Source organism: Uloborus diversus, chromosome 5 (genome assembly GCF_026930045.1).
Source record: "Uloborus diversus isolate 005 chromosome 5, Udiv.v.3.1, whole genome shotgun sequence".
NCBI lineage: Eukaryota > Metazoa > Arthropoda > Arachnida > Araneae > Uloboridae > Uloborus > Uloborus diversus.
The window spans coordinates 77428367-77440525 of NC_072735.1; the positions used below are offsets into that span (position 1 = coordinate 77428367).

The following is a 12159-nucleotide window of genomic DNA, read 5'->3' on the forward strand; positions in this document are numbered from 1 at the left end:
GTAGACAGAGTAGAATTAATGGCTCTTCCGGTGATAATTTGCAAAAAGGAAAAATTATTGCTTTGTCTAAATCGGGAAAAAGCACTCGAAAAATAGCCGACAGTGTGAAGTTTTGCCTTTAACAGTATCCAGATGGGTCAATAGGTAATATTTGCTCTTAGATAAGTTTACTGGTTTTTAGGATTTTTTTTTTTTTTTTTTTTTTTTTTTTTTGTAAAGTGTTTGAATAATTTTCAATGTGTTAAGATCTAGGAGAGGAAATGTCAGTCGCAAGAGTGGGCCGCGTGCTTTGAGTCGTATTCTGCACAAAAGTAGTAGTTGTGGCTAATCTTAAACTTTTTTTTTTTTTTTTTGACTTCGTCAAAGATTTAACAAAACATTAATTTGTGTGTTAGATTAAGTTGAGTTTTTGTCTATTCTTAATTATAATTTAAGTACTTATTTTTCTATTTACTTTCTCGGTCATTGTCCGTGCATTTCACATTAAAATCATTCTCGCAAGACAAAGATAAAATTTCAAATTATTTTCTCTTTTGAATGACATGGGAAAATATCGACAAAAAAAAGAGTTATAATAAATTATTGTTATCAACTACTAGATGACTATCTTATTATATAAATGCATGTTTTTCAGAATCCAATATCTGAACATTCGGCTCCACTTTTATGACAGTGGCACTATAATTCTACTTTCTGATCTTATTCTTTAAGCAACCAACGAGCCTCATCTCCTCTGCGTTATAATTGCGGTTTGGTTAACCATTCAAAGGCTGTAGTGGGTCCTAATAATGAGCACAATAGCCCTGAACTAGGTTTAACCGAACAATGAAGCAGGTGCCATGTCATTGAAGCTGAGAGTGCCTAAAAACTGGTGGATGAAGAAAATTTATCTCACCAGAGAGATGCCGTAAACATACAACAGATAAATTTACTTTACCTACCAGTTAATTCGCACTCTCAGCTTCAATGAGGTGACTTCTGCATCCCGCACGATTAGTTCCGATTCCAGTCTGTGAAATCCACAGCAAGGACGGAATTGTAGCCTCTGGATAGATTAACCCGCCTGTCGGGTATACTGCGTGTAGTGTTGCAATAGGTGCGCGAGCCTAATGCCTGATACTATATTAAACGTTCGTTTGCAGGTATATAGTGCGCGAAACAAAATAAAAAAATGTTAAGCTTTGTTTGCAAGTGCAAAGTTATAAAATCAGAGAAATGACAAGAAGTCTGATTTCGGTTCATCGTAGTTTAAGCTAAAATAATATTTCTCTTTTTAAATTTCGGGATGGACCATCTCGAATCTCGTTGCCAGGAACAGCATTGGGAAATAACTTTCCTAAATTGCTTTTAAGAGCCATTACATGTTTAACTAAAACTGCCAATTGTGTTATGTTTTTTGAGTAATACCACGCATTATGATCTTCCGCATCAAATTTGAATTTGAAACAAATTCTCTTTTTTTGATTACCAAAAAGCCGCTAGAACAATTACTGTGTTTGTCCACTGTGTTAATTCAACTGACCAAATTTTTCCCAAATAAAGTTCGAGTGTGAACGGTTTGCGCATTAACGGATATTCTCCTGTTTCTGTTTTATTTTTTAGATTGATACTTCGTTCATTTTATGTATTTAGAGCAAATTTTCACGGAATAAATGGACCTTGCTTCGCTCGTGTCTCCAATCTATTTAATGCTGCATCTTCCCACGTTGTGTGGTATGTTTTTTATATTTTTGTGTGCGATGGCCCAAACTTCTGCCGATGTTCTGCGAAATTAAGAACGCGCAATTCCATTTTACATCAAAAGACTTTCTATTCATTCAAAAAAAAAAAACCTGTAACATAGGTGCAATACATTTATTAAACATATTCACATCATGATTCTAGGTATAAGGTTGGATATTTGCATTTGTATGAGGCTAATTTGCTGAATGATTATATAAGCAATCCAATAGGTTCATAATAGAAAAGGCAAAAAGTTCCATTACTCTTAATTTGTCATTATTAGATTTACTAAACAACGATCTATACGGTGGACCAGTCAAACCCCATCCGTCCTTCTTAGGTTAATCCAGATAGACAAAAATCAGTAAATATTTAAACTTTTTTTCAAAAAAAAAAGTTTTCGACCGTAAATCGCTTTTTGGCGCAACATTATCGACCAAAAAGTATCGAATTACAGAAAAAAAAGGGAACTTCAAAAAATAATGAATTGAGCTGGATAATATAGATCTTTTCTTTGTTTACATACCGTTACTTGATAAGCCGTGACCTTGAAAGAAGCGTTTTCAATGTGGTGACGGTCCCTAAAACGTTTTTCGTTAATAACTCCTGTTTTACTGCACGGAATGCAGTGAAATTTTGTACCCTGGCTGTATTTTGCGGTCTAAACATAATCATGTAAGAAAAAATAAGGGTTCCTATTTGAAAATCAAGAGTTGGTGCTCATTTTGCTTTGTATATGGTCCCTTATCAAAATTTTACCTACGTAGTTTTAAAGAAGACTTTAAACCCTGTCGGATGACACCTTTCTTTTCTTTCTAGCATGTGTAATGGCCGAATAATTAAAAGTATTTCTTTTTTTTTCTATGACTGTACCAAGGTAGAAAGTCTTTAAAATTTTATATCACAGTAAAACGACTTTTGAAAATCAACTGGCATAAGAAGCTCGTAAATATGTCTAAAATCATATTATTAGTGAATTCTAATTACAGACATGTAATTGATACCAATACTAATTATTACTTTTTCCATTTCATTACATTTGATGAAGAAAATCTCTTTGCCTGTTGATGAGCACAAATCTCAACAAAACGTATCAACTATCATTTGAATACCCTTAAATATTTTTCATCACTCATGATTTTTAAAAAAATGGTATAAAATTCTACCTTAAGCATTTATGCTTAAAAAAATTTAATTGTTCAAAAAATACATTTTCTTATACATTTTTTATGAAGTTATTTACGAAAAGATATGATCAAAACAAATTCTCGTCTTAAATTATTAAAACTTCTTAATTTAAGAGTCTAATTTATCTAAACAAGTTTTAAGTTTTTTTTTTTTTTTGAAAACGCGTTATTTTAAGTTTTTCAAAATGTTCAAAACTGAACGAGAAATTGTTCAGAACGAAAATTAAGCATGGGAATAAGTTATTTTGTAATGATATTTTGAACAAACAATGTTGTGTTCAAAGCAGACTAGTTACTTAACCGCTATTAAAGGGACGAACAGATACATTTCCCCCGCCACATAACCCTATTTTAAAGTTTTTCATTTTTAAAGCTTTGTTAAAAGCACAAATTACTGGAGCAGATTACTTGTTTAACGGTTCTTACTTTCACGGTAGATGGCTGTTTTGCTTTAAAAATATCTGTTTTTTGTTTTTCTGCCCCAGATTTTTTTTTTTTTTAAGTTTCTTTTTAGAAAACTGTTGCTTTAAATCGTTCCTTATCTTGCTAAATAGATTGTTTCTTATAAATAAGTAAAACTATTTTTCTTGACTTACCAAAACAATGTGATGTTTTGCATCCAACTCTGGGCTTTTGTAGATTTTGCACCAATAAACAGAAGCATATTCATCTGTGATTTCAAACTATCAATAAAATAAAGCAACATATGATCATCAGTTTAGGTTTATATGACCATCAGTTAAAAAAATTACAATATAAAAATAACAACAAGTTAATTGTCGCGACAGAGATTTTAGTGATACCACATTATCATAATTTACACCTTGGCGGCAACATGAAGTTCGAAGAGCCTGTGGCGCTCGATATCCCCTAGACGTAAGAGTTCCCAGCAGATGAAAGAAAACTCTGCATTTTTTTAAAAAAAGAGTCCTCTCTAAACATTTAGCAGGCCCTGCTAGCGCCGCCACTACACTTATAAAAATTGGGAAAATACAATAATGAATCGTCTACAAATAGTGTCTCGCTATGAAGTGATAGGGGTTCATGAAATTATGAGTTTGTGACAAGGGCAGGAAGAGGGTAGCAAGGAGTGAGACATCATGCATTTTGGTTGAAATAAAAACATTTTCCTATGAAAAAACGCTTATGTAATATAGCGTAACACGCTACACGGAGAAGGTAAGAAAGTAAGGTGAAGTGTAACACTGTGACAAAAGGCTAGGGGGTCAAATATGTTGAGCAAAAGGTTCAGCTTCTTTTATGGATGGCCCCTAATTGGATATAAATATATAGAAACCTGAGATCAATGGAAATACTGTCTGACCACGGATTGTATGGAAAGGCAAACATCCGGTTTACAGGCGGAAATGGACGCAATCTATTAGTTTTTAGGGATGTCAGCAGCGCTTGCAGATGATGTATGTTAGCCTCTAAGTTAAGCCGAGTCTCACTCAAAAGAGCGGAACACACGCATCAAATTTTTACTTCTCACCCTCATTCAGATAGACTCGTCTTAACTGGACGTTTGCCAATTCCATGCAATCCGTGGTTGAACAGTAGGCGCTTATCATAGAAAATTGGATCGGGAAAAAATCAGCCGTTCAAGCCCAGATGAACCAACCCCGACGCTGCTGGGTGCCGGTAAGACGGAAACGACTCTATCGGTTGTCAAATCGATGCACAATCCGGAGAAAGAGAAGGATTGAGTATTGATTTGTCTACAAAGAAGTTTCAGCGAAACATCTGACAAATTGAGTTTACTATATGTTCCATTGTATATGCAGTACATATTTCTCTACTTAAACTCAAATTTGCGGCCTGGTATATTAGTACACTGTAAAAAACTCGGAGAGCTTTTTGTTTATTACGAAAAGCTTTTTTGTAGATTCAGAATCCTACCGCCATCAGCAGTTTTCTGCTCTTATCAAATACTTCTCCCGTTTAACAAGAAAGTAAGTTTTGACGCCTGAGCAGATCACACGGCAACTGCAGTCCCGCACCAAATGCAAACTGAAACTCGAGCTGAATGCACGCAATGAAAACAAAGAATCTTATTGCAAAAAAAAAATCAGTTTTTTTTTAGACTAAAAATTTCTCTGGTATAAACAAAATCCTCCCGTCAAATGCATTTTTCTGATCTAAAGCAACAAGTTTTTTTCTTCTCTCTAGAAAAGTAAGAGAAAATGCTGACGTTATATGCGCGAAGTAACACTCACCAAGGCCATTAGTAGAATTTTTGTTCCTCATATGAATTCACTAAAAGATAATTTTAAAGTCTTATATTTTTTGCTAATTTATCGTCATGAGATTGAAGCTGATGCTATGTAATGGTTTTTACTTATTTTTAAGAACGAAGCGCGAGTTCTTGACGCATGCTCGCGGAAGGAATACTAACTGAAAGTAAAACCAAATAACTGTCGAACGGACTCCATGTAAATTCGTTGTGTCGCATAACTTGTGCAGGTAATTAACTTTTTTTCTTGGATACTTCTCTTCTTTCTAACAAATGGGTAATTTTTATAGGCAGAATTTCATTCTGACATAAAAATGACCTTTTTTGGTGACCGAAGCCTGCGCGAAAGACCACCCAGCGAATAAGCCCTGATTTCAAAATTAAATATCTCTACAGCAAAAATTAATAGAATTATGCGGTAAACTGTACGTTTATTAGCAGAACGATAAAAATCGTGCACAGAAGTTAAGAAAATTTAGTTACGAAAATCGTCAACAGATGGCGCTGTAATCACAATGACCTATCATTAGCCTTTAAGATGTGCTTCGAAGTCGGTACGACTGTTGGATAGTGAAAAGAGGCTAGCGTAGAAATTGAAATAATATATTCCATTAAAGAACGTGTGTTTTTAGTACTGGAATTCCACGAATTACAACACAGTGCTACGGTAACACGTCGCAGTTTTCAAAACCGATTCAATGTTCTACTGAACGTTGCGTTAAGTTTTTGGAACAATTTGTTAGCTATCAACTCACGTTGGAGGATTGTCCAGGTATCGACTGGATTTACTGACGCAGGAATAGATTAGCTCCATATTGTCCCGATCTGACTCCTTAGGACTTCTTTCTGTAGGGCACATAGAAAGACAGTGTCTGTGGAAACAATCCCGCTACTCTAGATGAGCTTGAATCGTTGATTGATGTACCATGTGATTTGATTCCATTTCCGTTGAGACATTGCAAAACGTCATGTAAAATTTCATTGTTTGTTTACGCCACGTCATTGCTTCGAAAGGTGAACACTGAAAAAATTGTATTCTGAATGCAAAGACTGCTTTTTTTTTTTTTTTTTTTTTTTTTTTTTTTTTTTTTGACTCCTTTCAGAGAAAGAGTTTTTTGAACATAGCACCATCTGTTGACGATTTTTGTAACTAAATTTTCCAAACTTTGATGCACGATTTTTACAGTTTTGCTAATAAACTTACAGTTTACCACATAGTTCTATCAATCTTTGCTGTAGAGGTATTTAATTTTGAAATCAGGGCTTATTCGCTGATCACCCTGTATAAGTCTCATTAAAAAAAAAAAAAAAACTATTTTCCTCGGTATCATTTTTTCGTTATGAACTGTTGCGATTTGAAAATATTTTACATTGTATAGAAAACATATTTAAAGTGCAGGTGTGTCTAGTTTTATTCTTTAAAGCTTATGAATTGAAGAACATAATAAACCCAAAATAAATGTTATTGTGTACTTTGTTTTTATGTGTCAATCTCAGCTAATATTTGGCTGAACATTTATGTATCAAACATTATGAATTGAATGTTATAATATGTAAATTGTCAGATTTAATAGTTCGTCTTTAAGATTGCGTGTTTTTATTCTCTTGTAAACAGTGTAGCTAGATTGTATGAAGGAAAAAAAAAACATTTCTTAAAATGAGGAACATAGTGCTTCAGTATTATATAAATGCTGATACCTCTTTAAATATTTGCATTAGCGAAAGCGAAACGCTTTAAATTAGCCAAAATTGTATGAATTTCTGTAACAAATAGATTCATAAATGTAAAAGTGTCTTCATTTTTTTCGTTTTACAACCTCAAACTTTACCAAAAGCAAAAAAAAGACTTAATAAAAGAAATAATTTTGTATTTTTATGCGATATTAAAATATTTGATTTATAATTTATATGATACTTTGATATTACAATTTATATTATACATGAAATATTATTTATCTCAGCAGAGCTTCATTAGTACAACTCATTTTAGTTGCAATGTACCTGTTTTAAAACTTGTTTGCATAAATTTAAAAAAAATATATTAGGCATGTCCCAAGCATCAATTATCCATTTTCTGTAACAAGAAACCTCATTTAAAGATATGTGAAATTTTCCCTTAAATTAAATATAAGATTGATAATTTTTTGTAACTTAAATTTCACGTAATTAACTCTCCAAGTTCTAAGAATTTAACACTCTGAGGTTAAATATTTATCAAGATATGTTTGTAGACACAGTAGTGCTGATACGCAAGTTTTCTTTTTATTTTCCTTGCAACACTTGTTTTCAAGTTTAATTTCAATGAATTGAAAATTGGCATTAGTTTTACTGTTAATCACGCTGCCATTAGAATTTCAATAGTAAAATATTGAGTTTAATATTGAATAAAACCTCACTATGGTAATGTTAACTATATTAACTTCAATTGGTTCTTTCAAAATTCACCATAAAATCCCTCCCCCCCCCCCATTTGACATTTGCAAATTAAAATCGTACATGATGTTACAAAATGCAAAATACAAAAAAAAAAAAGAATTATTTTATAATTTTAAGTATAATAGTTGTTGCTGTTTGATGTAAAAGAACCAATTAAAATTGTTATAGTGGATAAAATAATTACGGGTGTATTGTGCAATAATGATGCGTAGAACAATCCAAGTATCAATGCTGCACAAATCACCCAGCAATCATACGTACATTTAATTACCATGAGATTGCCCCAATGGAAATCAAACTGACTATGAGAAAAAATCTTACGTTTGGTGACAAAATATCCCAGTGCAAAAGTTCCGTCTTGTCAACATTGAGTGGTAGATGAGGCTGCAACAGCAGGACGCTTTTCGAACCTCTTTTGTCGTAGTCGTGATACTCTGGATCTTCACCGGGTGGGTCGTTATCAGAATACGCATATATGAGACGAATAGTACTATTCTGAAAGGAAACAGATACATTTATATTATGCGGGGTTTGGATTTGACAACTTTATTTTACGCTGACGCGTCATTAAGCGGATAAAATTTTCCCCTCGTTTAAAACCACAACTCTGAGATTGCGGATAACTCCCAATGAACTCCATTTTGTCCTGCTTATAAGCGAGCTTGGGCCACTGGAGACCTTTTTTGTGATTGGTTCCAGAGCTCTTTCTAGAAGTAAAGTTAATGAACTCACACAATTCAGAGCTCACTGGAAGCTTTTAGAAGTGACAAAGGAGGACGAAACCAACGAAGATACTGAAGCCGATGACACACAACCATAAGCTTTCAAATTGAAAATTTTGAGCCATTCCTTGCCACTGGCAAATAATCTTTTTAGTTTATTGAAGGAGGAAGTTCTCATCATGATGCGCTAATGCCTTACAAAGAACTAGAGAAACAAGTTAGTAATGGCTGTCAAAAGACTATCATATCCAGGTTTTTTTTTTACGAACACTAAATGAATTCACGGTTTTATCAGAATAAGTACACATTAAACTTATTACACATTTATCTCTAGAATGAAGTTTTTTTTAACCCATTGAAGATTTAATCTTTATTTAAACACTACTATGAAGTCTTAATTTTCGCGGTTTTGGTGTACGCGGCATTTCTGTGGAACGGAAAACCCGCGAATTTACCCGCGTAAAACGAGGGTCTACTGTCGTATTAATCAAATATATACTACTAGGGTAGGGCAAGGCTAGTTGAGCATAGGGGTAAGTTGGGCAATCGAAATATCTCCGAAACTATACACCGGACGCTAACACGTCAAATGAAGGAAAGGCGGCGCGGGAGGGGAACACATCACGCGACCGCTAGTGGCGAATTGACGATCGAGTAAGGCACGCGTGCGCTTTGTTTATTTTGCGAACGAAAAGTTAAAAAATCTTGTCTGTCTATATTTCTTCTGTACAGGTTAAATGTTATTCATTTTCAATCAAGTAAGTGTTAAAGTTTCATTAATTTTATGTATTTTCTATATCTATTATGGATTTTGTTGAAACTAATACAGTTTTTTCATAACCTCATTTTAAATTCAAATACTCGGGTCGGGGTATGTTGAGCAACTGTTGCTCAACTTACCCCGTGATTTAAAATGATAGTGACTTTTAATTTTCTCTCGTTTTAGAATGCGGACGTATAAAAGGAAAACGTCCAGAGGTGTGTACTCAACTCAGCAGTTAAATGATGCTGCTAATGGTGTCAAGGACGGAAAAAGTGTGAATGCCGCCGCCAAGGAATTTGGTATCAAGAGAATGACATTGACCAGATTTATTAAGAATACGAGTGTGCTGTGAAATTCGGAATAAAAATCCCAGCCTCCTGAACTGCCAATAAAATGGCGGGGAAAGAATGGCTTACCATGTTTTTAAAACGTCACTCCGAGTTGTCCATTCGTAAGCCAGAACCAACCAGCCTCGGTAGGGCGACAGCATTTAATGCTCATAACGTTAAAGTTTTTTTGACAAGTTAGCGGAAGTTATGGACAAATATGGATTCACTGCTTCACAAATATGGAATGTGGGTGAAACTGGAGTGTCCACAGTCCTGAAGCCGTCAAAAATTGTAGCTGCCAAGGGTAAACGTAACGTTGGCGCTATGACGTCAGGGGAAAGAAGTACAAATGTTACAGTCGTAACAGCTGTGTCTGCTTCTGGAAACACAGTTCATCCTTTATTCGTATTTCCCAGAAAAAACTTCAAGAGTCACTTCATTAATGGCGCCCCCCCCCTGACTGTATAGGAGCAGGTAATTCCAGTGGATGGGTTACAGACCAGGAGTTCTTTCAGTTTATGCAGCACTTTATCAAATATGTTAAACCGTCCATTGATCACCGCATTCTGCTTGTATTAGGCAATCACTCATCTCATTTATACGTGGAGACATTGAATTTGGCTAAAGACAATGGCATGGTTATGTTATCTTTCCCCCCGCACTGTAGCCATAAGCTTCAGCCTTTGGACGCCTCAGTATTCGGGCCGTTCAAAAATAATTGCGCCACTGCACAAGATTCATGGCTACGAAACAACCCAGGGAAGACTATAACCATTTACGATATCCCAAAAATAGTCGCTGATTCACTGCCTTTTGCTCAGACGAGTATGAATATTAATGGTTTTAAGAAGACTGGCATCTTCCCATATAACCCCAACATTTTTAGCGACGATGAGTTTTCACCATCGTTTGTGACCGACCGTCCAGATGAAGCATCTATTGTCCTAGAAAGAGATCGTCAAGAACAAGCAATGTCTACAACTCAACCTATTCAACCTGATCCCGTTCCGTCTACCTCTGCCAGTCAATGTGAACCTGAGCCCAGTACGAGCAATAAAGAAAATGGACAGTTTGATTCACCACAGGCATTCTCCCTAGAAAATGTTCGGCCATACCCAAAGGCAGCTCCAAGAAAAATAAGTACAAGTACTCGAAGAAAGAGAAAAGCTGCAATTCTCACAGATACACCCGAGAAGAACGCGTTGCAAGAAGAACAAAGTAAATAGTAAAAAAGTTAAGAAGCAAAAGAAGAAAATTGAAAACAAAAAAAAGAGAATGTTAGCAAAAAAATACTTCAGTCTAGTGATGAAAGTGACAAAGATGAATGTATCTGCCTGGTTTGTAGCGAATTCTGGTCTGACAGCAAACCAGGAGAGAAGTAGATCCAATGCAAAGATTGTAAAGAGTGGGGGCACATAAAAAATGTGTCCAAGTTACTGGCCTTCATTTCATTTGCATCAATTACAATTCCGATGACGATGATAATTAGTTTTAGTCATTATGGATATTTTTTCTTAATTTAATCTTTATTGAAATTGAAAAAGTTTGATTTTAAGTGGAAAGGCTGAATTTATTCCAAAAATTAATCTTCAAATATGTTGCGTTTTTGTTGATTATATTTTTATGTTTAATATCTAGAAGAATATTATGTTTTGTTTTATTTTGTAACTTAGAATTAATAAATTAACAGTTGATTATCAAATACAATTTTTATTTCATGTCTAGAAACCTTAGTTAGACTAGAATCTTTAACTGCTCAATTTGCCCCATACCCTTGCTCAACTTACCTCACCTATGGGGTAAGTTGAGCCTACTTGACTTTCTTCGTTTATACAGCTGTAACTTTTGAACTTGATCAGTCAGAAAAAAATTACTACGGGCTTTTTTGTAAAGAATAAATAAGGAATCCATCGGTATGCCACACAAGCTGTTGAGATTTATTGTGGAGGAGCTACAATCACTTGAATAAAAAATTGCTCAACTAGCCCCGCCCTACCCTAATGCATAACATCTCTTTGATCAGTAACTCATTATGCATTAGTAAAAGTAAACAACCGAAAAAAGTTTTAAAAGGCATAATTTAAAAGTTGCATACTGAATTTAAAAAAAAAGACATATAAAAGAAGTTAAGAGATTGATAACATTACGTACATCAATTTTCATGTCATCGTCGTCGCAAGTGTCAAGTTCCCGTCTGAATTCGAATATCGTATGAGTGTCGTTCTCACTTGCTGAGGTCAAAATCCAGTCTTGAGAGTCGTCCAAGGGTGGAAACGTACTACCGATTCCATGACGATCCTGAAAACAAAGTTATCTTTACTATTGTCTGTTTTTCACGAGAAGGCACTTCGCTCCGCCTCCTCGAACGCAGAGTTCCATTTTACGCAAGGGTGATCGATAAGCAATCGACACGCTTCTAAATGAGACAACCAGTAAGCCTTAACTTGGGCGTGCATTTTAAAGTGCAAAAAAGTCTTAGTTACCCATCACTTGCTTCGCTTGTATGTTGTCATTTTAAATTTTGCTTGTATGTCGAGAAATTCTTACATTTTAAAAACTGTTGCTTTTACAACAAAATGCTTTAATCCGAGTACATTTTCTGCCGAAAACAGCGAAATAGAATCAACGGATACCACGTGACGAGGTAGGAGTCAAGTGCCTTCTCGTGGAAAACGGACAATAATAATAAAGCGGAAAATCTGTGTCTCTGGATGTCTAGATCTCTGTTACACGCATAGCGCCTAGACCTTTCGACCCGAATTTCATG

General features: G+C 34.9%; 1 protein-coding gene across 2 annotated transcripts in view; it reads right to left on the reverse strand.

The window, feature by feature from the left end:
- The window catches only part of LOC129222142 (DBH-like monooxygenase protein 1), a 95224-nt gene that overhangs the window by 44702 nt on the left and 38363 nt on the right, over nt 1-12159 (reverse strand). For both annotated transcript variants that reach the window (XM_054856597.1, XM_054856598.1), the window contains exons 2-4: nt 11544-11690; nt 7900-8073; nt 3506-3592 (exon numbers count right to left, since the gene is read on the reverse strand). In XM_054856597.1, coding sequence (XP_054712572.1) covers nt 3506-3592; nt 7900-8073; nt 11544-11690 — 408 coding nt within the window. The remainder of the gene's footprint in view (nt 1-3505; nt 3593-7899; nt 8074-11543; nt 11691-12159) is intronic.